The 26,347-nt window shown below is 35.2% G+C and overlaps 1 protein-coding gene across 14 annotated transcripts in view; it reads left to right on the forward strand.

Moving 5' to 3' along the window:
- Positions 1–26,347, forward strand: part of RTTN (rotatin) — a 179,715-nt gene that overhangs the window by 69,672 nt on the left and 83,696 nt on the right. For 13 of the 14 annotated variants that reach the window (XR_013831188.1, XR_013831189.1, XR_013831190.1 and 10 more), the window contains 6 exons: positions 2,390–2,518; positions 2,983–3,093; positions 4,786–4,944; positions 6,160–6,231; positions 18,698–18,887; positions 20,364–20,455. Coding sequence is in view for 11 of the 14 variants with exons in the window: in XM_079941820.1 (XP_079797946.1) it covers positions 2,390–2,518; positions 2,983–3,093; positions 4,786–4,944; positions 6,160–6,231; positions 18,698–18,887; positions 20,364–20,455 (753 nt within the window). In the remaining 3 variants the exon portion in view is untranslated. The remainder of the gene's footprint in view (positions 1–2,389; positions 2,519–2,982; positions 3,094–4,785; positions 4,945–6,159; positions 6,232–18,697; positions 18,888–20,363; positions 20,456–26,347) is intronic. The other variant, XM_079941822.1, reaches the window with a different exon arrangement.

Here is a 26,347-nt window from a genome sequence, read left to right on the forward strand (position 1 = left end):
CATCTCCTCTGTTAAGTGATTTTTATCTGTTTCAGATCAGGGATATGTGAGGACCTACTACAGCAGTAATTGAAGAAGTGTTACGTTGTTTATATTTAGAAACCCTCAGAAGTACTTTTGTTTGTAAAATTGTGTAACAGGAGAGACTTCAGATCACACCTGTGTTTCAAATACCTGAAATTAAAATGAGCTTTCTATGTTATTGGAGAACAAAAAGGCTTAGTTCTCAGTAAGAAGTCGGGGGGAAAAAAGACAATACTGTCATTTTAAGCTCAGTTGTCTTTGAGGTAATAAAAATCAATACAGTTTATTAGCTAAGGAATAGATATAAAGTGTGATGCTTGTTTTATAATGTTTCACTGTTATGAAAATCTGATAACAAATCTTTATTTGGTATAAACAGAGGAGTACATGTTATGCTTCATATAACATCTTGGGAAGAAAATCTTTATGTCTTTACATTAAATGACAGGAAAATAATATGAAAAAAATCTGTCACTTTTGTTAGAAATTGTGTCGGCGTCCTATTAAATCTTACTTGGGTCCTTCTGCTTACTTAGCTAGCTAAACAGGTTTCTTTATTTTACTACTGGCTAAGTTGATCTTTTAGAGAATAAAGTAATGCTCATGTAACTGGACATTGAAACAAGCCATTGTTGGTCCAAATGATTTGCTTCATAGTTTCTCATTCATTAAAGCTGATTCCTTTTCAGATGGGAGTTGTAATTCATTATTAGATATTTTGTTTCTGCACAGTGAAATTTGAATGCAGTATTTGCCTTTTGTGGTTGGGAAATGAGACTTTTAGACTAAGCATGATTCATTATGATAGGTGAATAAACTATGATAAATAAAGCCTTAAAAATTATATATGAAGTATAATTCCAGGGATCTGACGGTAAGTTGAAAGGAGATAATATCAACGTTCTTGACTTATCCCTTTTAAGCTAGAACCTAAACCATGACAGTATAGCTCTCTCCAGTGACATATAGGAAGATAATAAAGACTTGATCATTTGGATCTCTTCTAAAATAGTCCCTTAAAGTTTTAAACTTTTAATTATAAAAACCTTAAACATATACATAGGCAGAAAGAATAGTAGAGCAGGGCTCCTGTAGCAGTCACCTGTAGTTGTTAACCCCTGGCCAAACTGTTTCATTTTCAGACATACTATACAGTTATTTGGTTTATGAAAATTCTAATTTAAGTCAAAATCCCCAAGTTATCTTACGAATAAATTGCTTTTGTTAAATAAGCTGTGCCTAACGTGATTTATATTTATGCCATTTTTTTTTAAGTAATCTTCTTTGCTGCATGAGCTAAAAAGAATCCAAACTAAAAAGTAGTCTCTGTTATAAGACAAAATGGCTTACTGTGCTGAATAAAAGCATTGAGTCCTTGGGTGGATGAATTGAAATACTTTCTGCTGTATTAGATAACATGTGGTTTTGATTGCTTTGATTCACAAGTTTTTCCTTCATAATGTATTGGCACCTAAATATAGTTACCATTCTTTTTTTTATTAAAACTTTGTGAATTATGAAGTGATCTTTTGTCACTTTAAATTTTTTATTTTGAGTTGAAAGCTGTAATGATGCTTGTTATTCAGTGTCAACAAATATTTATTGAACCCCTATATGGGGGACAATATGTGATTTACACAGAAATTTTCCAGAAGAGTTTGTCACGTATTTTAAAGGATTTTCTAAATCAGGTGGAAGGACTTTTTCTCAAACTGCTGTGTCCTAACTCCCCATGTTCATTCTGATTCAGCTTCTCAGATAAGGGCATAATAGCTTCAGATAAGAAACATTTCTTTTGTTGTTACTGATGGAAATGTGTTAAAGCCCTCAGGTAGGTGGGAGAGAAAAAGTTGACAGGCAATGATTTAAGTAATAAATATATGCTTAAATATGGAGTAGAAATCTAAGATCGCTTAGAAATGTAAATGTCCATTTATATTCAAACCATACTTCCAGAAAACTTAGTCTAAATCTGGTAGTTAGTAAGAGTTTTATATAGCTAGCAATTTCTAAGTATACTTTTCAACAAGGTATTTATAAAATAAACTCTTTTACTTAAAGGATACTATAACATTTGAAGAATGTTACGAGCATATTTTAAATCACAAAATCTTCTAGGAGGATACTACACATTCTTTGTACAAATTCCAAAGGAAAACAATTTAAACTAAGAATGTTTGTTTTAATTGTGGTGAAATACACATAACATAAAATTTACCTTCTTAACCACTTTTAAATGTATAAACTAAGAATATTATAATATACTTTATGTGGTTAGGATTCAATTCAGACAAGTCAGTAGAAAGGTATATATTTAGCCACTAAGAGTAAAGCTGCCACAAAATTGTTTGCATTTGTTTTTCAGGTCATTACTTCTTTTTATGTGGAGCGTGGAGGAAATGCTATGTCCTTCATGGGAAAAGGTGTCACAAAGAGCACGGTTCTCTGCTTGCTTCACTTATCCCATGAGATGATGGCCCAGGCCCAGAGCTCGGTGAGAGCTTTCAAAGCTGTCTGTCTTCCCACAGTTGCTAGAAAGGGAATGTGCTGTGTCTAACACGTTTCAAGCCTATATGTTTACTCTAGGAAAATGTCTTTTGACTTGTCTTTTTAGGAGACAAAAATGATTTTTGTCAAAGATGTTTCTTAGAAGCTGTATATTACACAAATCTGAATTTTATTTTAAACTTATTTTGATTGAAATCTGCATGCACTAGAGAACTATGTTTTATCTAAATCATGGGGAAAGTAGCTGTTCTGAAGAAAAATTGTTATGTATAACTTTTTAAGGAGGAGCTGAGATTGTTGTTTGCCTTGTGTTGGCTAAATAATGAATTAAAACCAAGTCTTAAGCATATTTCTACTTTGTTTTGATTTTTAAAAATTCAGTTATTTTGAACTCTGTTTTATCCTTAGAAATGTATCTGATGTGTTTCTGTTCCCTTTTTTTCATTCTAGGAGTGGATGTCACTTTGGTTCTTGCCTTTGGGTAGTCACAGTGAAGAACATGCTACCACTCAACAGGGATTGGCTTGGTTGATTCCGTTGTGGGTTGACCGAGACCCAGAGGTCAGTGTGAAGGAAAATCGAGTCCATTATGTGTAGATTAAAGAACAAATGAAACAAAACATGTATGCATATACTTGTTCATATTTTCCAAAATGAGGTTATTTTAGTGCTATACCTTAAGCTATATTTACCCCCTGTCTTGGTCAGTTTGGGCTGCATAATAAAACACCATAGACTAGGTAGCTTGAACAAAGAAATTTATTTTCTCACACGTCTGGAGGCTGGACGTGAAGATCAAAGTGCCCACCCACATGGTCAAGTTTGGTGAGGACTCTTTCTGGCTTTCAGATGGTTCCCTTTTCATTGCATGCTCATATGACCTTTTCTCTCCTCCTCTTCTTATAAGGCCACCAATTCTATCAGATTAGGACCCAATCCTCATGGTCTCATTTAACCTTAATTATCTTCTAAAAGCCCTCTCCTCAAATACATTAGGAGTTAGGGCTTCAACATATGAATTTTGGGGGTACATAATTCAGTTCATGGTACCCCCTATTCAGTCAGATTCAGAGTACAGATTAAAAATAGTAAGAAAGGAACTATTATAGAATCTATCAGTTTTATAAAGAACAGCAAAATATTATTGGAGAAGTCCAGCCATTTTTAAACAGTTTAGAAGGATAGCAGCCAAGTGACTTTTGAGTGTCATGTAATAGAATAGTATCATTACAGTGCAGCGTTTTATATTAATGAATTTTCCAGTTTTAGCCATTTGTCTACTGATTTGATTTTTTTAAACCACTTTATTGAGATATGATTGACATACAAAAAGCTGTACCTATTTAATGTGTACAACTTCATGAATTTGGAGATAAGTATACAGCCCTGAAATATACATCACCAGATTCAATGCCGTAAACATATCCTTCACCTACAGAAGTTTCTTCTGTCCTCTTACTGCTTGTTTTTGTGATTAGAACAATTACCATAAGATCTACCCTCTTAGCAATTTTTTGTGTATATAATATAGTGCTGTTAACAGCTAGAGATACATTCTCGAGCCACATTGAACTTGGACTTGGTGCTTGACTGCCTTATGACTGCATTGCTGTTTGTTACCCTGTGGTTATCAGTGAAACTCTGTTCTGAAATCAAAATTCACAAGTTCACCCGATACGTAGCTTGAGCAGTGGGGGTACGATGGCAAACATTACACCATGTCAATCTCTTGAAACATTTTTCTTTTAAAAGAATTTTGGGGAAGATACTAAGTACCTTATAAAAAGATAATTCAATTACTTCTGTTTGAAAAGAAGTTTCAAAGAAGTTAAAACCATTTGTTTGAAAGAAACACTGAAAAATTAAGGAAGGTGGAACAAAATAATAGTATCCTCTTAAAAATGAGAAATAAACAAGAATCATGTTCATGAAAGATACGTAAGCACCCTATGCTTTCCCTAGAAAAAGACTTTTGAACTATAATTTTTAGTCTTACTTATAGCTGGTTTTGACTTTTTGTGACATTTGCTTTTATTTAGCTTTTATAACCTATATTATTACTTTTCTTAAATCATGGAATAGGAGTTTTATTCGCTCATAAACTTATAGGACAGTATTCTTTAAGTATCTTATAATTTAGGATCGTCAAGACAGTGTCATAAAAATGTGATATTTTATGTACCAGAATAATTGAGAATTCATGTTGTGAAATCGGGTTCTCTGGTTTCACAACGTTTTCTCTAATTTGAACAGGTGAGGTTCACTTCACTGGGATTAGGATCGGCACTGACCACCCTTGAAACTGGCTGTGTGGCCTTAGCAAACAGTTGTCAAAACATTTCTGGTGGGCTCTGGGGAACCGTGGTGAACATTCTTCTGGACCAGTCGGAGTGTAGCATGGTACGCCGGGAGGTAGGCCTGTCTGTTTAGCCCCACCCGTTTTCCCTCAGAGACCTGTTGTGGTAGTTCTTAGGAACCATACTCCCTGTTCAACACTGTGGGCTCACCACTGACCGTTGTCTCTCTGACCTGCGAACAACTGAAATGAAATGGTTATAGAGAACAAAATGGTATTGATTCACAGTCAGAACAGGAGTCCTTTACTCTGAAAGATCAAAGCAGAATTCAGTGCATTTTAAATGGACTCTTCTATTTTATTACACATTGAAAAGTAGTTCACAGGAAATTACTTTTATATGATCTCAGTGTGTAAGTTTATAAAGCTTTACTTAAGATAAGGGGCTGTCAAAATACTCTGTAGTATTTATTATATAACATGTAAGAGGAAAAGTAAATGCTATTTTAATTCTTTCTAAATAGTTTGTTATTTTCTTTACTGCTGCTTTTATCAAAGTGATGATTGATGCAGACCATTTTAAGAACAGTAATCGAATAATGCTTAGAAGCTTGTAAAGAAAACAGCAGCTCCTGGGCCCACCATTAGCCAGTTTCCAGTTTCAAAATCCAAAGGCTGTAGTTTTCTTATTATTTGGTTTTTTTTTTAATAATAATGCTTAAACTTGTAGCTTCCTCTTGATTGACCAACTTTAAAGACTGTCTACTGGCTTCCAGTTAAGGTGGTTGAAAATTTCACTCCCTTTGGATCCCCTCTGTTACTCTGGTTATTCTCCCGTTATAATCTTTCACTAAATAGATAATCAGTGTTCATAATTAGTATGATTTTTTAATTTGACCATCTTCAGGACCTAGGAGGTTAAGTTGGACATTTGTGGTTTGTATTTCTAGTTAGCAGTTTTTTATTGGGAGGAGCTTGTATGAGAGAGGAAGAAAGAGATGGGGAGAAAGGTGTGTGTATATGATCTGTAGGAGGATAATAGAAACATGAAGTAGATTTCTTAAATACTACCAGAACAGTTTATGGTTTACAGATCATTTTCTGGAAAGACAAAATTCTGAAATAGGAAAAAATATCTTTGCTGGTGAAGTAGTTTCCCCCACTACTATGTCATCACCTAACAGGAAGGGCAGTGGGGAGTTCTCATAATGACCTCTCAGCATGTGCAGCTGACTAGGGATATGCTTTTTTGTTATTAAATAACACTGTATTGGTTATTTCAGACATGACAACAAGATGGCAGTATTGACATTTTTTTCCTTTAATTTCAGGCTGCATTTATTTTTCAAAATCTCCTTGTAATTCCAATGCCTTCAGAAATCATAAAGGGTTATACTTGGCAGGTAGGTGACTTTAAACAATTATCAACCTAGTAGATATTTGAGATTAAGTGATGATAAAGTTTCAGCATATATATATATATATATATATATATATATATATATATATATTTTATATATGTATATATTTCCTTACTGATGAAACTTTATACAAGCCAACAGGACCTCTTGAAAGAGAATATAGACTTTTTTTAATGCTTGATCAGATTTACAAATTCTTCTCTGTGGTGTTAAAAATAATTTTAAACAGAAATAATAATCACTGACATGTTTACTATGTACTAGGCACTTGTCTAGAAACATAACAGATATCAGCTTGTGTAATGGTGTGAGTTATGAACCATTATTATCCTCATTTTTTAGATTAAGAAAATTTAGCACAGCAGGTTTAAGTAGTTGGCCCTAAATCACACCCTTTTGCTTTCAGTCCAGGCAGTTTCTCTTTCGCACTCACCTTATTGTCTCTCTAATTTAATAATAATAAACAAATTTGTTTGTAGTTAAATATGCATTGATGTTAACTTCTTTTTTTCTTTTCTGGGTAAGTACACTGAGTCATAATTTATCTTTCTTTGCTTTCTATTAGATTAATTTTTTGTATCATGTTCTGAACGACAAGTCAGTAGATAGCTTTACCTAACCTTTTTTTATAGCCTACTGCTTTTTAGGTGATTTGGAGGATAGAAAAGTGCTCACCTGGGGCAAATGAGACATACTTTTTTCCTACCCATGTCTTTATCCATATGTCCTCATCCTATATGTGCATATGTATCACACTGTTGCATCTCATCCCCCAGGATCTTAGATAAGATCTAAGGTTTCTTTTTAAGTTTTCGTTAGAATATATTTGGAGGAGTTACTGAATCTAGTTGAGCTGTAGTGAGGGCAGCTTTTGGGGCAGTCACCTAGAGCCTGAATCCTGGTGGTCGTTAAGGCCTGGATCTCATTTAACCCTTGGAAGCTTCACTTTTCCAAACTTTGCAAACCCAGTTTAATGCTGCCAATTATTGAAAATCCCAGGCTGCTTGTCCACTGGCTCCTTTAATTTGTTTAACGTGCCTTCTGATGATGGTTGTTATTCACAGTCTGTGTTGTAATAAAACCATAGGAGACAAATTAGAAAAGACTACACAGGATTAATATTTATATTAACAGTGTAGTGGTTTTGATGCCTGTTATCCAATAACTACATTTAAAAATGTTATTTTTGGCTCAAATGCAAATGATCTCTACTCCCATTGTTAAACTAGTGACATTTGTATACTATAACCTTTGTGATGTACTGCCAGTGAGTTTTTTTTAAATTATTGAAATAAATATAAAGGCAAGAGTGATAAGTTTTCTGGGTTCTATTAAAGCTCTTGGGACATTATAATATAAAACCATGTGTTGAAGTTCACTTTTTTTTCTAGTAAGTTAAGTAGTATACAGCTCCTTTTTGCTACTAGTGACATGCTTAGTGCAGCTTTTTGATTTTGTTATTTTCCAGTTCTTCATCACAGAATTAATTTTCTACTAAAAAAGTTGAAAACAGTGGTTTAAGTACGCTTTTAGAGTCTTTTGCTTCACCTATGTTGGCCATAATCAAAAATATTTGAGAGCTACTCTAATCCAAAATAGTACTTGATGATGAAACTTCTACTAGTCTTAAGCAAAATTAGGAGAATCAGTCTTTTTTGTGTGTATTTTTAATAAACTCACATTTTCTTCCTCTCTTTTTTAAATTTGTTTTTGGTTATTATTTTTTAAGTGTCCTCACTTGGTAGTATAAAATAGTTGGTAATCTAGTATATGTCCCCCAATTTTTAAAAAGTTTAGTGGTACTTTAAATCCCAAAGTGGAAACAGCTGCTCTAGTAAGGGAGAAAGATATTCTTCAAATATAGATAACGGAATTTTTTTTTTTTTTGCGGTACGCGGGCCTCTCACTGTTGTGGCCTCTCCCGTTGCGGAGCACAGGCTCCGGACGCGCAGGCTCAGCGGCCATGGCTCATGGGCCCAGCCGCTCTGCGGCATGTGGGATCTTCCCGGACCGGGGCACGAACCCGCGTCCCCTGCATCGGCAGGCGGACTCTCAACCACTGCGCCACCAGGGAAGCCTAGATAATGGAATTTTATAATCTCCAAGAAGTTGTGACCTTTGCCAGTTTACTACAGCCAGAAAGAAGGTGCTACTTTTTCAGTAATTTAAAATTAAAACTGTCTTTGGTAGAACGATGAGTAATAATCTTATTCAATAAGATGTTTCATTTACTTGCCTTGGTGTACGTTTTGCAGTGTTTGGGAGGATAGAGCAGGAAGTAGCACTAGTATATAGAAGCTTTGTAAATATTTTATTTTGGTTGAGGTAGATATTTGATTAATAATATTTTACAAAGAGAACTGCTTTTACTGCTTTGCACTTTGTCTTGGTGCCTGAAGTCTGAGTTGATGCCCTTTACACTCTTGTTCCACTGGGTGTTCTGCAGTGTTTGCTTTAAGATTATTACCTCTGTCCCAATTCTTTCCCCACACAGCAGGTCTAGATTTCTATTTCATGTTACTATTGAAATTGTACTTCTGAGTGGGAATCATTTGCATAAATAAATTATGAGTTATATAACTGGCCGGGTTTCCTTTTGTTGTTAAGTAAAGTTTAGTGCTCTCTTATCAAATGTGGTAGATACTTTTTAGCTGGTTCCACTGTTTGCATACCTTTTGTTTTTCTTTCATTTCTGGTGTACTTTTCATGTTATAATTTACCTTTCCTTGTAATAGGGCTTAAATCTTTTCTGGAACAAGGTAAGGCATAAGTCACTTAAAACATTTTGGGGGGGTTTGAAAGGAATATTTAATTTATTAAAGTTATAAATTTTATAAAAATTTAGTTCTTCCTTAAGTTTTAAGATTTAGCTTATAATTTTTCTTTTTCTTAGTCTATTTATAAGGCTACCAAAATTTAGCAGTGTTTTCAAGGGGCTTTTGGATAATGTTTACTTCATTTGCAAACTATTTTTTCTTTTTTTAAATTGAGGTATAGTTGATATACAATATAAGTTTCAGGTGTACAACATAGTAATCCACAGTTTTTAGAGCTTATATTACATTTATAGTTATTATAAAATATTGGCTATATCCCGTGTGTTGTACAATAAAACTTTTTTTAATTTAAAGAAAGTATTTTTAAAAAAATACTTTCACCAACTGCTACAATCCATCTTAATCTTCCTCTTCTCTGAAAGATACTAGCATTTAATGTCTATACCATTAAATTAGGTTCTTCTCATATATACCTTTACTGCCTTGCATATTTCTTACTATTTAACTTAATCTTCCTAGGTGGAATGTGTATTTCAGGACCATGTTTTGAATATTAAAAAAAAATGTTTCTCCCAGCCCCATCCACAGAGAGTGGTCCTCTATCCGTCTTTGCTAATGCGTAGAGATGTGCAAATCATTCCATTTATCCCGTTAGTCTTCTTTTTTTTTTTTTTTTTTTAACATCTTTATTGGGGTATAATTACTTTACAATGGTGTGTTAGTTTCTGCTTTATAACAAAGTGAATCAGTTATACATATACATATGTTCCCATATCTCTTCCCTCTTGCGTCTCCCTCCCTCCCACCCTCCCTATCCCACCCCTCCAGGCTGTCACAGAGCACCGAGCCAATATCCCTGTGCCATGCGGCTGCTTCCCACTAGCTATCTACCTTACTACGTTTGTTAGTGTGTATATGTCCATGACTCTCTCTCGCCCCGTCACAGCTCACCCTTCCCCCTCCCCATAACCTCAAGTCCGTTCTCTAGGAGGTCTGCGTCTTTATTCCTGCCTTACCCCTAGGTTCTTCATGACATTTTTTTTTCTTAAATTCCATATATATGTGTTAGCATACTGTATTTGTCTTTTTCTTTCTGACTTACTTCACTGTGTATGACAGACTCTAGGTCTATCCACCTCATTACAAATAGCTCAATTTCGTTTCTTTTTATGGCTGAGTAATATTCCATTGTATATATGTGCCACATCTTCTTTATCCATTCATCCGATGATGGGCACTTAGGTTGTTTCCATCTCCGGGCTATTGTAAATAGAGCTGCGATGAACATTTTGGTACATGACTCTTTTTGAATTTCGGGTTTCTCAGGGTATATGCCCAGTAGTGGGATTGCTGGGTCATATGGTAGTTCTATTTGTAGTTTTTTAAGGAACCTCCATACTGTTCTCCATAGTGGCTGAACCAATTCACATTCCCACCAGCAGTGCAAGAGGGTTCCCTTTTCTCCACACCCTCTCCAGCATTTATTGTTTCTAGATTTATTGATGATGGCCATTCTGACTGGTGTGAGATGATATCTCATTGTAGTTTTGATTTGCATTTCTCTAATGATTAATGATGTTGAGCATTCTTTCATGTGTTTGTTGGCAGTCTGTATATCTTCTTTGGAGAAATGTCTATTTAGGTCCTCTGCCCATTTTTGGATTGGGTTGTTTGTTTTTTTGTTGTTGAGCTGCATGAGCTGCTTGTAAATTTTGGAGATTAATCCTTTGTCAGTTGCTTCATTTGCAAATATTTTCTCCCATTCTGAGGGTTGTCTTTTGGTCTTGTTTATGGTTTCCTTTGCTGTGCAAAAGCTTTGAAGTTTCATTAGGTCCCATTTGTTTATTTTTGTTTTTATTTCCATTACTCTAGGGGGTGGGTCAGAAAGAATCTTGCTGTGATTTATGTCATAGAGTGTTCTACCTATGTTTTCCTCTAATAGTTTGATAGTTTCTGGCCTTATATTTAGGTCTTTAATCCATTTTGAGCTTATTTTTGTGTATGGTGTTAGGGAGTGTTCTAATTTCATTCTTTTACATGTACCTGTCCAGTTTTCCCAGCACCATTTATTGAAGAGGCTGTCCTTTTTCCACTGTACATTCCTGCCACCTTTATCAAAGATAAGGTGTCCATATGTGCATGGGTTTATCTCTGGGCTTTCTATCCTGTTCCATTGATCTATCTTTCTGTTTTTGTGCCAGTACCATACTGTCTTGATAACTGTAGCTTTGTAGTATAGTCTGAAGTCAGGGAGCCTGATTCCTCCAGTTCCTTTTTTTGTTCTCAAGATTGCTTTGGCTATTCGGGGTCTTTTGTGTTTCCATACAAATTGCGAAATTTTTTGTTCTAGTTCTGTGAAAAATGCCAGTGGTAGTTTGATAGGGATTGCATTGAATCTATAGATTGCTTTGGGTAGTAGAGTCATTTTCACAATGTTGATTCTTCCAATCCAAGAACATGGTATATGTCTCCATCTATTTGTATCATCTTTAATTTCTTTCATCAGTGTCTTATAGTTTTCTGCATACAGGTCTTTTGTCTCCTTAGGTAGGTTTATTCCTAGATATTTTATTCTTTTTGTTGCAATGGTAAATGGGAGCCCGTTAGTCTTCTTGATGTTGCTAAGTAAATAAAGTTGAAAATCAGGTCTTACTTTTTGTAGTGAAATTCCCATTTGGATTTCCTTGGATACAGAAGCGCACTGGGAGTGGGCGGTCACGAGGAGTAGGAACAGGTAAAGAGCCTCTCAGCGCAGCTTCCCGGGGAGCCCAGCAGCCCTCATAGGGCCCCGTTCCTGGTGCGTCGGTCCTCGGGGCATCACAGACCTTTTCTATTCTGTTTTTTAACAGCAGCGTTTATAATAATGGCCTTTCTTTGTTCAAGGCTACATTCCTCTCTTAGGGAGGGAAAACAGAATTAGTGTCCAAGGGACCCTCAACTATGTTGTGTTCCCAGCTGTGCAGTGTCTTGTAAACTGGTTTCCTAGAGTCTGACTTGGATTTAGTATTCCTGGATGTGGACGATTCTGTTTCTGGGTTTAGTTTGAGAACTAATGTCACAAATCCATATCCCAGCAACTTTAACAATCAGAATGGAATCTTAGAGTTGATTATAACAAGAAATCTGTTAGATAGGGATTATCTGTGTAGTTTGTTTCAGTTCATTTCTCTAAATGTTTGTTGAGTATTTAAATGTTGGGGATTCACAGATGATCTGACTTAGTGCTCTGGGGCTTATGGCCTGTGGGGGGAGGACAGTGTTCTACCAAGAGAACATTACTACAGTGTTTTATATATGCTCATGGTAGCTTATGTGTACTTTTTACAATATTAAAGTTGTTCTTTCCCTTGAAAATGGTGTCACAGATTTAAATGTAAAGGTAATTTCATGCACTTAAGTAATATAATGAGATGTCAGTTTGTGGTGTAAATACACTTGTTAATGCTTTCATTCCTTTCCATGTTTGTGAGAGGAGTTGGCACATTTATTTTATTTTTTAAATTTTATTTTGAAAAAAAATTAGACTTAAATGCAAGTTGCAGAAACAGTATAGCAGTTTTTATATCCCCTTCACCCAGATTCCCCAAATGTTATAATTTTACCATATTTGCTTTAACTCTACCTAGTGTCTTTTTTCTGAACTATTTGAGAGTTGCAGACATATACTTCTATTTTCCCTAAATAGTTAATTGTGAGTTTCCTAAAAACAAGGACATTCTCTTACAGAATCACTATAATAATTATCAAAATGTGGAAAGTATTCAAATTTTTCCAATTGTCCCACTACTGTCCTTCATAGAAAACAAACAAAAAGAAGACAGTCAGGATCTAGGATCCAATCTAGGAATACATGTTGCATATAGCTGTCATGTCTATTTAGTTTCTTTCATCTAAAATAGTTCCTAAATCTTTAACATTTATGACCTTGGCATTTTTGAAGAGCATAGCCTATTTAGTTTTTGTAATATTCTTTAATTAGGTTTGTCTGTTTCCTCAGAATTTGATTCAGGTTATGCATTTTTGGCAGAAAAGCCACAGAAGTGCTCTGTGCTTCTTATTATATTATATCAGCAGATAGGCTCTCTCTTTGTCCCATTGCTGGTGATATTAACCTTGCTTACTTGGTTAAGGTAGAGTTGGTCTGTTTTCTCCATTGTGGACTTAAAATTTTTCCTTTTGCCAGGAGGTGCTTTGAGACTGTAAAATATCTATTTCTCATCAACTTTTATTAGTTTTAACTTCCATTTGTGATTCTTGTCTGAAGCAGTTATTACAGAATGGTTGCCAAATGATGATTTTCTAATTCCATTATTTCTTCCACATTAATTACATTTTACTGTAAGGAAGAGCCTTCCTTTCTTATTTATTTATTCACTTATTTATTTACACCAGTATGGACTCAAGGAGTCTTAGTATGTTTCATGGATTATGATTTCTTTCTATCATTATTTATTTAGATGTTCAGATTGTTTCAGATTTGGCTAGGAGGACTTCCTTCACAAAGACTCCTATATCCTTTTAACATGTCTATCAACCTTTGAGTACTTGTTTACTTCCTGGCATAGCAAGATGTTCTTGACTTTCCCAGCGCCACCCTGGAATCAGATATTTGCTCAAAGAGCCCTGATTTCTTTCAATGGAGAATGTATATAGAAATGAGTTCTAGATATGCTCGTTGCTCCGAGGGAGGGGTCTTTGCTTCTATACACTCTCAGTGGACATAGCTAGACTGTCTGCATATGTGTTTATATGTGTTGTAGAGGGATGGCCGACTCATTTATAGTTGTAGTATGTATCGTTTTCATATTTGATGTTATAATTATCAATGCATATTTTTAATCTTCTAATGTGTTCATCATGGATCATTATGAGTATTGATTTCACAAAATGCTAAGTACTTGGTGTCAGAGAAACAATACCATTTTAACTATATTCATAATTTATATGCAGTTAGGGATTTCTTATGTAACTAGGGTCATTTTTTTCAATCTCTGCATTACATTATAGCATTTTAAAAATTTGTTATGTATCAAAATAATTCCTTTCTCTTCTTGAAAATATTCTCCATTCTTCTTACATGCAATTTTGTTTTGCTTCTAGTTCCTTTTGAATCATAGCTAATGGATATGTTAGTACTGTGACACTAGGAGTAAAATGTCTTAAATGTAATATTGTAGCTTCTTGCATCCTTGAGATCAATATTTTCAAATTAATCGGAGTATTCTATGACATAATTGCTGTTTTCTTTGCAAACTTATTTGTTATGGCTCTTGGTGATTTGAAGAGTTTTCTTTCTTTGCATACTGCCCTTCTCAGCTCTCCCTGGCAATTTTGCAGATGATCTGGCAGCCCGAGCACTCACCTGAGGGCAAGGCTGGTAAGGATATAGATGTCCTGAGACAGAGCAATTAGACTGTGCTGATTTCCCCACTTTACCAGAAGACAGCCCCATCAATTACTGATGAATCTATGGAGCGAAGCCTAGTACATGCGTGAAAGGCTTCATTGTTCTGGCCCTTGTACATTAGTCATGTGTGGAAAGCCTGACCACACCATCTTTTGCGCTTATGCTGGACTTGGCTTCACTGCTGTGATTAAAGCTCTGTTGATAATGTGCCATTGCTACTAGGAAGCTCTGGCACGTGGAGATTGGGGATTCAGGCTAAATGCTTAGCTAAAATAAATCAAATAAAAAATAAATAATGGTTATGTAATATGTACCTATTCCAGATCATCTGGTTTCGTTTGAGAAATTTAAAAATATTTTGAGTGAAATGTTTAAATTTTTAGAAGAAATTATTTTTTTCAAGTAATGAATATATATGGTTAAAAAAGCTAATAGAGCTTATACTGAAATTCTTTACCCTCTTCATTCACAGAGACAGCTTTACCTCCTACTGATTTTAATTCTTCAGGTAGTTACCTTCCTGTCTCTAAATAGTGTGTTTGCAGTAATAGAGTATGTTTGTTCCTTTACTGTGTCAATACATAGGATTTAGCTCACTTAAACAATGTCCTGCCAATATAGTTCTGTTAGTGGTCTTAGTTTCTCCCCTGGTCACCCCTGCTGTTTCTGGTCTCCTTACCTATGGGTCATATCTCTTGCCCGCCCCCATTTAGAAGTTAAGATGTGGCTAAGTTGTTCCTTTTACCGGTATCTTGTCCCCCACTTCTACTGCCAATCTTTGCCAGTTTCATCTCCACTTTTACTTTGTGAAGGCTGATTATGGTTAGATTCTCTTCTACAGCCTCCTTATATCTATAAGTTGATTCTAAAAAGTGAAAACTAGTAATTTGCTACAGAGCCATTATTTGTTGGGCTGTTGTTACACTTCCTTATCTATGCTTCCAGGGCTATGACCCCTCTGGCACTCAGAGGAAAACTTTCCTGGTATTTTTGTGTGTGTGTGTGTGTGTGTGTGTGTGTGTGTGTGTGTGTGTGTGTGTGTGTGATTTAAAAACTTGATTTGGGCGTTGGGTGATTTTTTTGCCCTTGGAGTTTCTGTTAATTTTTTTTCTTGCATTGTGAGTCCATATCATAGCTCAAGTTTTTCTAAGCTCTTAATCATCCTTTCTCTTCAGTTAGAGTCCCCTTTCCTAGTAATCATCCTCAAAATAATTGTATTCCTACCTAAAAACAAATGCATGAGTGACAAACTTCTGAGTTCTTGTTTGTTTGAAAATGTATTTAAATTGCACTGGATTGATAGTTTGGGCTACCAGGTATTAGGCTGAAATCATTCCTCATAAGAATTTTGCTCCACTGTCTTCTAACATCTCGTGCTACGGATGAGAAGTTGGATACCCATCTGATTCTTTTTTTTTTTTAAGTTTTAACATTTTTATTTATATACAGAGAGTTAGTATTGTTTCTGAGGAAAGTAGATATGCTTGATGACCCATTCAAGAAGTTCACACTTAGTTCAACTTAATGAAGCCGATGTCCTTCGCATACTGGGAAACACTGGCAGCATTTATTGAGGCCATATTTCTGGATCAGACTGTGCCGATTTAAGCAAACGCAGCAAGAGTGAGAACCCTGGCCGAATTTTCTCGGATGGCTCCTGTAGAGGTGCTGGTGACCCATGTTGCTTTCTCGGCTGCAACGAGGCAAAACGAAAGAGGGAGCGCATGCCTGCACTCTTCAGAATTTTTCCATCTGATTCTTTTTACCTCTTTATGGATGACTTTTTCTTTTACTATCTTCACTTTGTCTTTAATGTTCTAGAATTTTATGATTCTGTGTCTTTTTTTCATTTCTCTTGCTTGATATTTATTAAGCTCCTTAATTTGGAGACATAGATGTTCTATTTCTTTTGGCTCTGACAATTTTTTTTCATATTTATTTATTTTAAAAATGACTTTTCCTTTTTCTTTGTTTTTCTAGAAATTATATGAGTCTTATATTAGGCCTCTTGAATTAATATTCTGCTCCTTATCTTTTCTATCTCCTGGTCTTTAAATTCTGGGATATTAATTTTTTTGTTCATATCAGAATTAGTTTAACTTTTTCAATCTTGGTAGGCCAAATAATTTTCACTGTGACTTATAGGCGAAGAAAAAAAGTCAGGTTCTAAACTTTACTAGGTTGATTTAAATTTATGTCTTTTATGACTTCTTTTGTTATCTTTATTTTCTAAATCTTTTTTCTTTTTATATTAGTAAGAACTAGAGAAAAAAAATGAATTTTTAAAATATATTAATTAAAGGGTGAATATTATGTCAATTATATACCATGATAATTACCATGATAATTATACATATTTATAGAATAACTACTATAGTTCTGCATCATATTTACGTGTGTAATTTCTCACTTTGAAAATATTTATAACTAAAGAAAAGATGGATTTTAGAAGACAGTGGGTTTGTAACACTTCTCCTTCTAGCACGTGGTGAAACCATCAGCCTCAGTGGGCCTTTACCGAATAAAGAATCAGCAGATTTAAGAACTCTTGAGAAACTTGTTTTCAGCATTTATACAGTTTACATTCCTTCATGTAATTTTGGCTAAACCTTTGTTAATTTGGACTGTGGCTGTTAACTCATCCAGGAAACAATTATATAGACACAATTTTGCACAAGAAAAAATTTTGAATAATTTTATATAATATGTATAATAAAATATTTGAAAATTATTCTTAGTATTATTATGAAATAAATTAAAAAATAGTGTTTGTGGTACTTTGTTTAATAATTTTATTTTATTGATTTATTGGGGTATGTTACACAGCTGCAATTAAGCTAGTAACCTTTGCTGAATTATTTTTAATTCTCCTCTTGGTGTTGGTCCTTCCTGGAATCAATATAATGGGGGCTTTAATTTGTGATGTTAAGCAACTATTGCAGATCTCATATGTGCTTTTTACATTTATGAATGCTATAAGTTGCTTAAAAGATAGAACATTTTGAATGTTAGGATTGGCTCTGTGGCTTTGGATGAATTACTTTGTCCTAGATATTTAAATAAAGTAATGCATGAAAGGGCCACATTGCCTGAAATGTGCACCTGGTTCACAGACGGGAGCCACGTGACCCTGTTCATGTACTCCTCTCTGTTTCGCCTGCCGCTTCTCAAGCTCCGGATTTAAAGTTAACACGGTGACCAGCGTCTGTGACTGCTCATTAAAGAGTCTTATTCCTTCTTGGACAAGTAAATTGCCCTATTTGTAAAGAGTAAAGCTCACAGTGTTGGGTAGGTTTATTAGAACACAACAATAACAAATTCATAAAAATAAAAAGTATTTAATATTGAAGTAAGACATTTAATTTTAATAATATTCTTAAAGAGAAGGGTTATGGAAATAATCTTCTTAATGTAATTATATCTTTAACTGTAATTATACGTTTAACTATTACTTTATCTTCCTGGATAGTGAGTTTTAATATCCATCTTTCCTTGGTGACCAGGAGGCATGAGAGAAGGGGCACGTATGCAAATTTCAGTTAATGGTAAACTTTGAATAGGCTTTGACCAGACCTTTCCTGTTGGCACTTAGATTTCGATTTTCTATCTTTTATTTTTCTCTCTATTATGGTCTGTTTGAAAAGTGTTAACTATATTGATTATCATTTTCCAAAAAAGAGAAATATTTATAAACTAATGATGTGATTATTTGCATACTTTAAACCGATCCTTTGCATACTTTTAATGGCTTGCTTGATTTTTGCCATTTGGATATTCCAGGAAAAGTAGTGACAGTGCAAAAAATTATTTGAAAAAAAGTGCAAAGAGATTAAAATTTTGCAATGGCAGATCCTTCTCAGCCTCCTGCTGGAAGGTGTGTGTGTGTGTGTGTGTGTGTGTGTGTGTGTGTGTGTGCACGCATGCATGCATGTATGCAAGGAATTCCCTTGGAAGAAGGGTTAATTCAGTGGGAAGTAAAGTGGCAAACAGATTTTACTGTGGATATCAGGCTTTTCATTCTAGCCCCTCAAGAGAGAGACTAGATCAGCCTTCTGCCTTCAGTGGATTTTTAGGCAGCAGAGACCTGGAGTCCTGTGAAATCCTCTGCCCGGGTCAGGCTGGTGTATGTGGGGAAGGACGGGCAGGTGAAAGGAGAATGGTCACATCTGGGACCCATTTGTTTCATTGAGGGGAATGTGGGGAGACATGGGTCTTTTTGAAGAAATTAAGTGATAAATCACTGTCTCCCCCTCTTTTCCTACAGGGCCCCTGTGTCCATGATGAGGACTCTGGCCTGTCGCTCATAGGAAAACCTGCCCTTCAGGCTCTTTTGTACCACTGCCATTTTTATGAACATTTGAATCAGATGGTAAAACATTGTTACCTGGGACGGTATACGTTTGATTTGAATTGTTCTGCTCTTAATGGAACTTCTGAAGGCAATGACTTAAATGGTAAGAATATTATATTTATATTTTTAATAAAATGTAACATTTCTTAAACTGTTAAAAACCTATGTGTTTGTTACAAAATATTTGAAAAATAATGAAAAGTACACAGGAAAACATTCTCTAGTCCCATTACCCAGAGGTTGCCTTTGTTACCTTACAGTATATTTTCTTCCAGTCTTCTTTCTCTGTATAGCTCTTGTTTGTTTTACATAATTGTGTTCATATCTTATGTACATTTTTGTATTTCCTCCTTTCACTAAACATTGCCCAAGCATTTTTCTATTTTATAAATTCTTCATGGAAACCGTTTTTGACATCTTACTAATGTTTCATAAGTTATTTCATGCCCTTTAGTAAAGTTTTACAGTTTTTTCCTGTATTAATGTCTTAAATTTTTGGAAGGTTCTTCCCAGGCAAACAAGAATGAGACCTTTCCTACTAAATTTTCTAATTTGTTTTGCTAGTATATTGAAAAGCTATTTGTTTTTTGGAATGTTACTCATTTATCAAAATATATGCTGAAATCTTTTCATTTCTACTTGTTTGTAGATTCTCTTGGATTTCCTAAGTATAAGATCTTAGTGCATATAAATGATAATTATGTCTCATAATAATAAATGATAATTTAATAGTAAGAATAAAAATAATTTTAAGATAAAAATAAAATAATAAAAATTTTAAAATTTTTAAAATTTTAAAGTAATGTTAAAAAATCTTGACATAATTTCCCACAGAAAAGGTACAAGAATAGAACAAAGAATTCCCAAATGTTAACATTTTACTATATTTGCCCTCCTATACCATGTGTATGTATGTGCGTATAAGTGAAATATATTTATTTATATGCATATATACATATATATATTTTTTCTGAGCCATTTAAGAGTAAACTACAACATGAAGTTCCCTTACCCTGAAATACTTAAATGTAAATTTCTAGTTCACTTTTCTGCTCACTTCTTGGAGGCATTAAGAGGAGAATGACATTTAATGAAGTTTTTGAACATTCTAAACAAATGTCCCTGTGAGGAAAGTGACCACTTTAATTGTTTGGATTTCTCTGTATCTGTGTTACTGGAAGCATGGCCCTTGAACCAGCAGCACTGACATCTGCTTCCAGCTTGTTAGAAATGCAGATTTACGCCACCCCCGACCTTGGCTTGGGGAATGGAATCTCTGGGAATAGGACTCAGGAAACCACTTTAACAAGCCCTTTATGATTCTTCTGCACTTTGAAGTTTGGGAGCTGGTGCTCTTGCTAAATTGTGTTAGATTAAACTAAAGCGCAGTCAACTAATTGTTTTAAATTTTTTTGTGAAACATGCTGTATATATAAATTAATTAAGAATAATAAAAATTAGGCACACTTCTTTCGCACTTCTTTAGTTCTGGATTGGTTTCATGTAAGGAGTATTCTTTCTGTTAATCGTTACAGTGCCCAGAAGGCTATTCACGTTGACAGTTTTCTTGTTGTCACAGGTTTAGATGACTCATTCAAGTTTTGGAGGGCTCCATCTCGGATGTCCAGTCAAGATCGAGATCCAAGTTCTCTCTCCACTTTGGAAACAATGGTACTTCCAAAGAACGCTTAAGTGCTGCATTTTGAATTTCCGAAAAAATTTGAATTTACATAGTGGAGGGATAAGAATAGATGTGAAATATAAGGTTATGACCATAACAACTGTGATTTATTTGAAGTGCCGTCTATAGCAGAACTAGTGTCTGTTTTGCTCAAATAAGTGCACTGAATATCCTTTTAGATGAATTGTCAACCTCTTTCCTACCTTTTTTGATAGAACCGGAAGTTCAAATGTTTTAAAATGTTTATCAGTAGTAGTAGAAAAAGAGAACAAATCCCATATGATTAGTAATGCTTGATTACCCTGAAATTTTGTTTAAGGACAAGGCAGTTTGAAGAATGTTGATCCATTCAGATGATTCCAGTGTGGTACTAATGATTTTAAACACATTTCTAAATGCTTGCATCAAATAGAAGCTTGTCTTGATTATCTGAAATACCTGAAATTTATGTACACCTGCCTGCCTTTCTTCCTTTTTTTTTTTTTTTTTACGGTATGCGGGCCTCTCACTGTTGTGGCCTCTCCCGTTGTGGAGCACAGGCTCCGGACGCGCAGGCTCAGCGGCCATGGCTCACGGGCCCAGCCGCTCCGCGGCATGTGGGATCTTCCCGGACTGGGACACGAACCCGTGTCCCCTGCATTGGCAGGCGGACTCTCAACCACTGCGCCACCAGGGAAGCCCCTTTTTTTTTTTTTTTTATAAGGTGCTTTGTTCTAAAAAGTTTGAGACACTAATTATTTCTAAATAATGACACGCTAGGTTTCATTTGTTTTATAAGCATACAAAATCATTCTCAACTGGAAAGCATTGCAATGTATTTTTGGAACAATATACTGTGTTGTAGAACCTATTAGGAAGGCAGAGCCTCAACACCACTGCTTCCAGGAGCAAAAATAATATGAGAATTAAATAATTAAACAGGAATTAATAAGATTCACCTCCTACAGTTTCTCAAGAGACTGGTACTTTTTGCTAAGTTTTAAGAGACTTTTTTTTTTTTCCCTCTAGACTCAGAAGAGTTTATGTTTAGTGCTAAATTGAACCTTTATTTAGAAAAACAGAATAATTACTCCAGTTCCACTAGATGTCATGCTTTCTTTTGCAAGCTAGAAATAGTGTGTATCTTTGTCTCAATAAGAGAAATAATTATATGATTCAATGCTAAAGGGGATTGTATTAATTGGTTATTTAGTTCACAGAAGTACAGCGTTAATATGTGCTTAAAAATAATTCTTCTTAGGTTACCCTGTTTGTTTAAAGGGCTGTAGACTAACTTTGAAATCTTTGTACATTCTTCAGTTCTTTGCTTATAGTAGGTATGCGGTAAATAGTAATTGCTGTAAATAACTTTTGAGTTAGCTATTCTGTAGATATCAAGTTACATTTATTTTTTAATTAACTTTTGGCTGTGTTGGGTCTTTGTTGCTGCGCGCGGGCTTTCTCTAGTTGTGGCGAGCGAGAGCTACCCTTCGTTGCAGTGTGTGGGCTTCTCATTGCGGTGGCTTCTCTTGTTACGGAGCACGGGCTGTAGTCGTGTGGGCTTCAGTAGTTGTGGCACGCGGGCTCAGTAGTTGTGGCTTATGGGCTCTAGAGTGCAGGCTCAGTAGTTGTGGCACACGGGCTTAGTTGCTCCGCGGCATGTGGGATCTTCCTGGACCAGGGCTCAAACCCATGTCCCCTGCATTGGCAGGTGGATCCTTAACCACTGCACCACCAGGGAAGTCCCCAAGTTATATTTATTCATACAAGGAAACTTACATACAAAAAACAAAAGCAAATCAAACTTGCATTTCTCTATAATAATATATAAATCTTACAGATTAAGCTACTAGATTTTCCAAGAAACACTTTGTAAATATGTCACTTATTATAATCATTATTAAAATAGAAGCACATCTATTAATGCAAAAGTCTTTAACTTGTTTATGTTAGGATATCACATAGACTTTTAGAAATACATACCAGTGAAATCTGTTTTTTTTAAGAATTCATATATATAGTCTTATGTAAGATTTACCTTCTTGTAGTTCCTCAAAAGATTAGTATTACCTGTTAGAATTTTTACAGTCAACTTTTTTCTTTCTTTTTTGTTTTCCAAACAGAAGAGTTTTGGTATTGGTGAATTACTCACCAAATTGGTGACTTTTATTCACAAAAATTAATCTAATTACCCGAGTTCTACGAATTGTCATATTTTCCTTACCATATGAGATATACTATATATCTTTTTTCCAGCAGGATACAAATATGGAGAGTTTATTCCTTATACCATTACTTTAAATTTCTTTCTTTCTTTCTTTATTTTTGGCTGCATTGGGTCTTTGTTGCTGTGTGCGGGCTTTCCCTAGTTGCGGCGAGCGGGGGCTATTCTTTGTCATGGTGTGCAGGCTTCTCATTGCAGCAGCTTTTCTTGTTGCGGAGCATGGGCTCTAGGCTCACGGGCTTCAATAGTTGTGGTGCTCGGGCTCAGTAGTTGTGGCTTGTGGGCCCAGTAGTTGTGGCTCACGGGCTCTAGAGTGCAGGCTCAGTAGTTGTGGCACATGGGCATAGTTGCTCCGCAGCATGTGGGATCTTCCCGGACCAGGGATCAAACCTGTGTCCCCTGCATTGGCAGGCAGATTCTTAACCACTGCACTACCAGGGAAGCCCTTATACCAGTATTACTTTAAACCTAAACTGTCAGTACCCAGACCAACTAATACTTTCTCAGGTATAAGAAAATGTTGAAGTTACAAATTGAGGTATCAGTTGAGTGGATGTAAATCTTGCTAATGAGTTTATCTGGTTATTAATATCATTATTTTGTATGTCTCCCAGAATTGAGAAAAGATACAGTTTGTTGATTGGTTTGTCTTTCCACTTTGTCTTTCTGAGGAAAGCACTGTCTTTTGATGTGGGTCTATCATCCAGTGTGCTGTTGCTGGATCATTATCCGTTCTGTGTTGTCAATGCCACATTAGGGACTTTAATGGTGTTATCTAATGAATATTAGTTTAGTTGATTGTGACTTGTATGTTTTGTAAATTATAGGTAGAGTAAGGAGTGTCATTGTTACCTTGGGGGTGTTGCCCTGGTAAATAAATGCCTTTTCAGAGATGGCTTCCCTCAACTCAGTGTCTCCTTCCCCAGGGGAGGGGTCAGGTATCAGTTGTTTTTCCTCCTGAGATCACATTTCTACTTGTCAGAAATACCCAAACTGGATAGGTGTTTATGCCCAGGACAAACCAGTTTGTAGCAGCAGCTCTAAGAACAAAATTTGATCTTTTCTGCTGCTCTTGAGCAGAATTATGTCTGTATTTTTTAAAATCTGTTTTATCAGTTATCAAAAAAGAGGAAATGTGTGTCATTTGCTTTTGAGCTTTTCTTTGTGAAATATGTGATTCTTTCAAACTTCCTTGAGCACTAATTTAAGGAAAACTGATTTTACTTTAAGTTTATTTAAACATTTATAGAGAAATTTTCCTCATGGGTCCTCTTAGTCTTTAAAAAATTGATAATCATTTTACTGTTTTACAGAAGAAGAGATTAAGGCATGGAATGAATAAGTGTCTTGTGTAAGGTTCCAGTGCTGCTAACTGGTGGAGCGTTATTTGAATCCAGAATTGTGTTTGGCTCTAGAGCCCAGGTCGTTGGCCATGATGTTTTGCTCCTTCACTACAGAGCAAGATGTGATCAGTCCCGAAATAGATGTTACAGTCAGGGTGCAGTGAGCTTAGATTAGAAGGAATGATGAAATAGGCAGTGATTTTGTGTAAGAAGTGGCAATTGAAATGGGCTTTAAAGGATCAATCCCTTTTTTGTATTATGTACACATTTGCAAGGAACTAAAAAGATACTCAAATATGTCTTAGAATTCAGTACCCACTTATGAGGTTTGAAAGTCTACTTGAGAACATAAAGCATAAATAGGAAATAGCTGAATGCCAAGCTGTGTGGTACTGAATGCCTTAGATATTCAGAAGATGCAAGATGGGGTTGTTTTGAGGGTGGGAAGAAGGCTGAAGTTTGATTGCTGATGTAACCAGGTGGGGTTAGCCAGAAGAGCCGAGTCCGGTTTTGGATTTGAAGAGATAAGAGATAACAGCTGTAAAGATATAAAACATTTCTGCAAAGTAAAATGTCATGAAGCATTACAAAGGACATTAGAGAAAGATGAATTGACGTTTATTTGATGGTAGTTAAAAGTTTTATAGAACAGGATGACAATACATTTATGTATTGATGTGTATTATTAAATATAATCAAATGAGTGTCCATTGAAGATAATTTTCAAGCAAGCAGGATTTGAGCATAGTAGTAGAGCAAGTCAGCTTAATACTTTTTTACCTTTATTTATTAAAATAGTAATATGTTAATATAGAAAATTTAAAAAATATAGATAGGCTAGTAGAAATATAAATCACCCCTAATCAATTTTTAAAACACAGTGTATTGCTATAGAAAGAAGTTCTTGTGTTTTCTCAGCCATATGGGGTAAGTTATAATGCAACCATTAGATGCCTCTAAAACCAAATTTTCAAACTTTGTGTGTCGCTTCCGTGGACTATACAGAGGACAATCATGGTGTTTATTAATGCCTGACCTTGGTCACGAATGGCAGCTTAGTGTTCTAATGAGCCAGGTATTTAGCGGCCCTCAGAAGCTTTCTTTTCCTGCAGTGAATGCTACCTCTGTTTTCATCAGTAGTGGGGACTGCTTGAGTGTTTGCCAACTGAAAGGATGTTCAGTGAAAAGATAAAGGATTCCGGCATCCTTGTCCTCTTAAATTTTCTTGTGTATCCGAGGGAGCTTGTGGCAGGAGCCAGGCTCGTTCATCAGCTCCTGCACGGTTGTGATGTCAGTCTCCGTGTGTGCTTGTTGCTTCACATGCTAAAAGTTATCTGGATGTCTATTGACAGGAACTGTTTTTTTTTTTTTAAAACACATCTCTTATAACCAATTGTAGGTAAATATAATTTTTAAAATGTCTTTAGGTTTTTTTCCCTGTTATGTAGATCTAATGTTATATCAAATAAGGCATTTTATACATGCTTATTTATGAGTGATTTATTTAGACTGAGATTTATCCAGCCTTCATTTTTAGATGACTTCATGTGCTTAGCTTACTTTTTTGGCTACAGCTTCTGTCACTTATTTCTTATTACTGTAATGTCATATTTGAAGTGGTGAGAGGCGATTGAGGTCCTAAGTTGAAAGAGGGATTTTTAAAAACTATGTATTAATTTCGTGTGCCATTTTCTTCAAATTTATATTCTCTTTACTATCAGAAACTGCAAATGAAAATAACCTTGGGTTTTGTTTTCATCCTGTTATATCAAGTCTAAGGTACCTACTTTAAGCGTTAGAATAGATATGTAATCAATATGCAAATATCGTGAGCTGTACAGTATCTGGGTTTGTGGTAGGGTTGATTCGTAAGTTCTGTTGACAGCTTACCTGTGTACATGCACGGGCCTGGAGCTTATCCAAGTATGGAAAGTTCATGCTGTCTCAGAGAAAAGAAAATTGATGGGAAGATACAGTATTTTCCACATATGAGGTACTTGACATCAATTTGGGCTTTTTCAGTTTTAAGGCTTTTACAGCCTGCTCATTGGTAAACCTGTGTGTGAAATTGTGTTTGTTTTCTACAGAATTTCTGTTATGTTTAATGTTTCCAAAAAATGTATTCTGAAGAACAATGTCAGATATTGCCTAATTTTTAAAAACAGTTCATTTGCGACATGGGGAGAGGTAGAGAACAATCTTTTAATACTTCTGCTGATTCTTTTAGAGGCACTATTACAATTTGTGTGTACCATTTGAAACTTTAAAAAACCCTTTTATTATGAATTAAGAAGTGCAAAATATCTCGAAGGACACAACGAATTATAAAGTAGTTT

Source organism: Stenella coeruleoalba, assembly GCF_951394435.1.
Source record: "Stenella coeruleoalba genome assembly, chromosome: 14".
Taxonomy (NCBI): domain Eukaryota; kingdom Metazoa; phylum Chordata; class Mammalia; order Artiodactyla; family Delphinidae; genus Stenella; species Stenella coeruleoalba.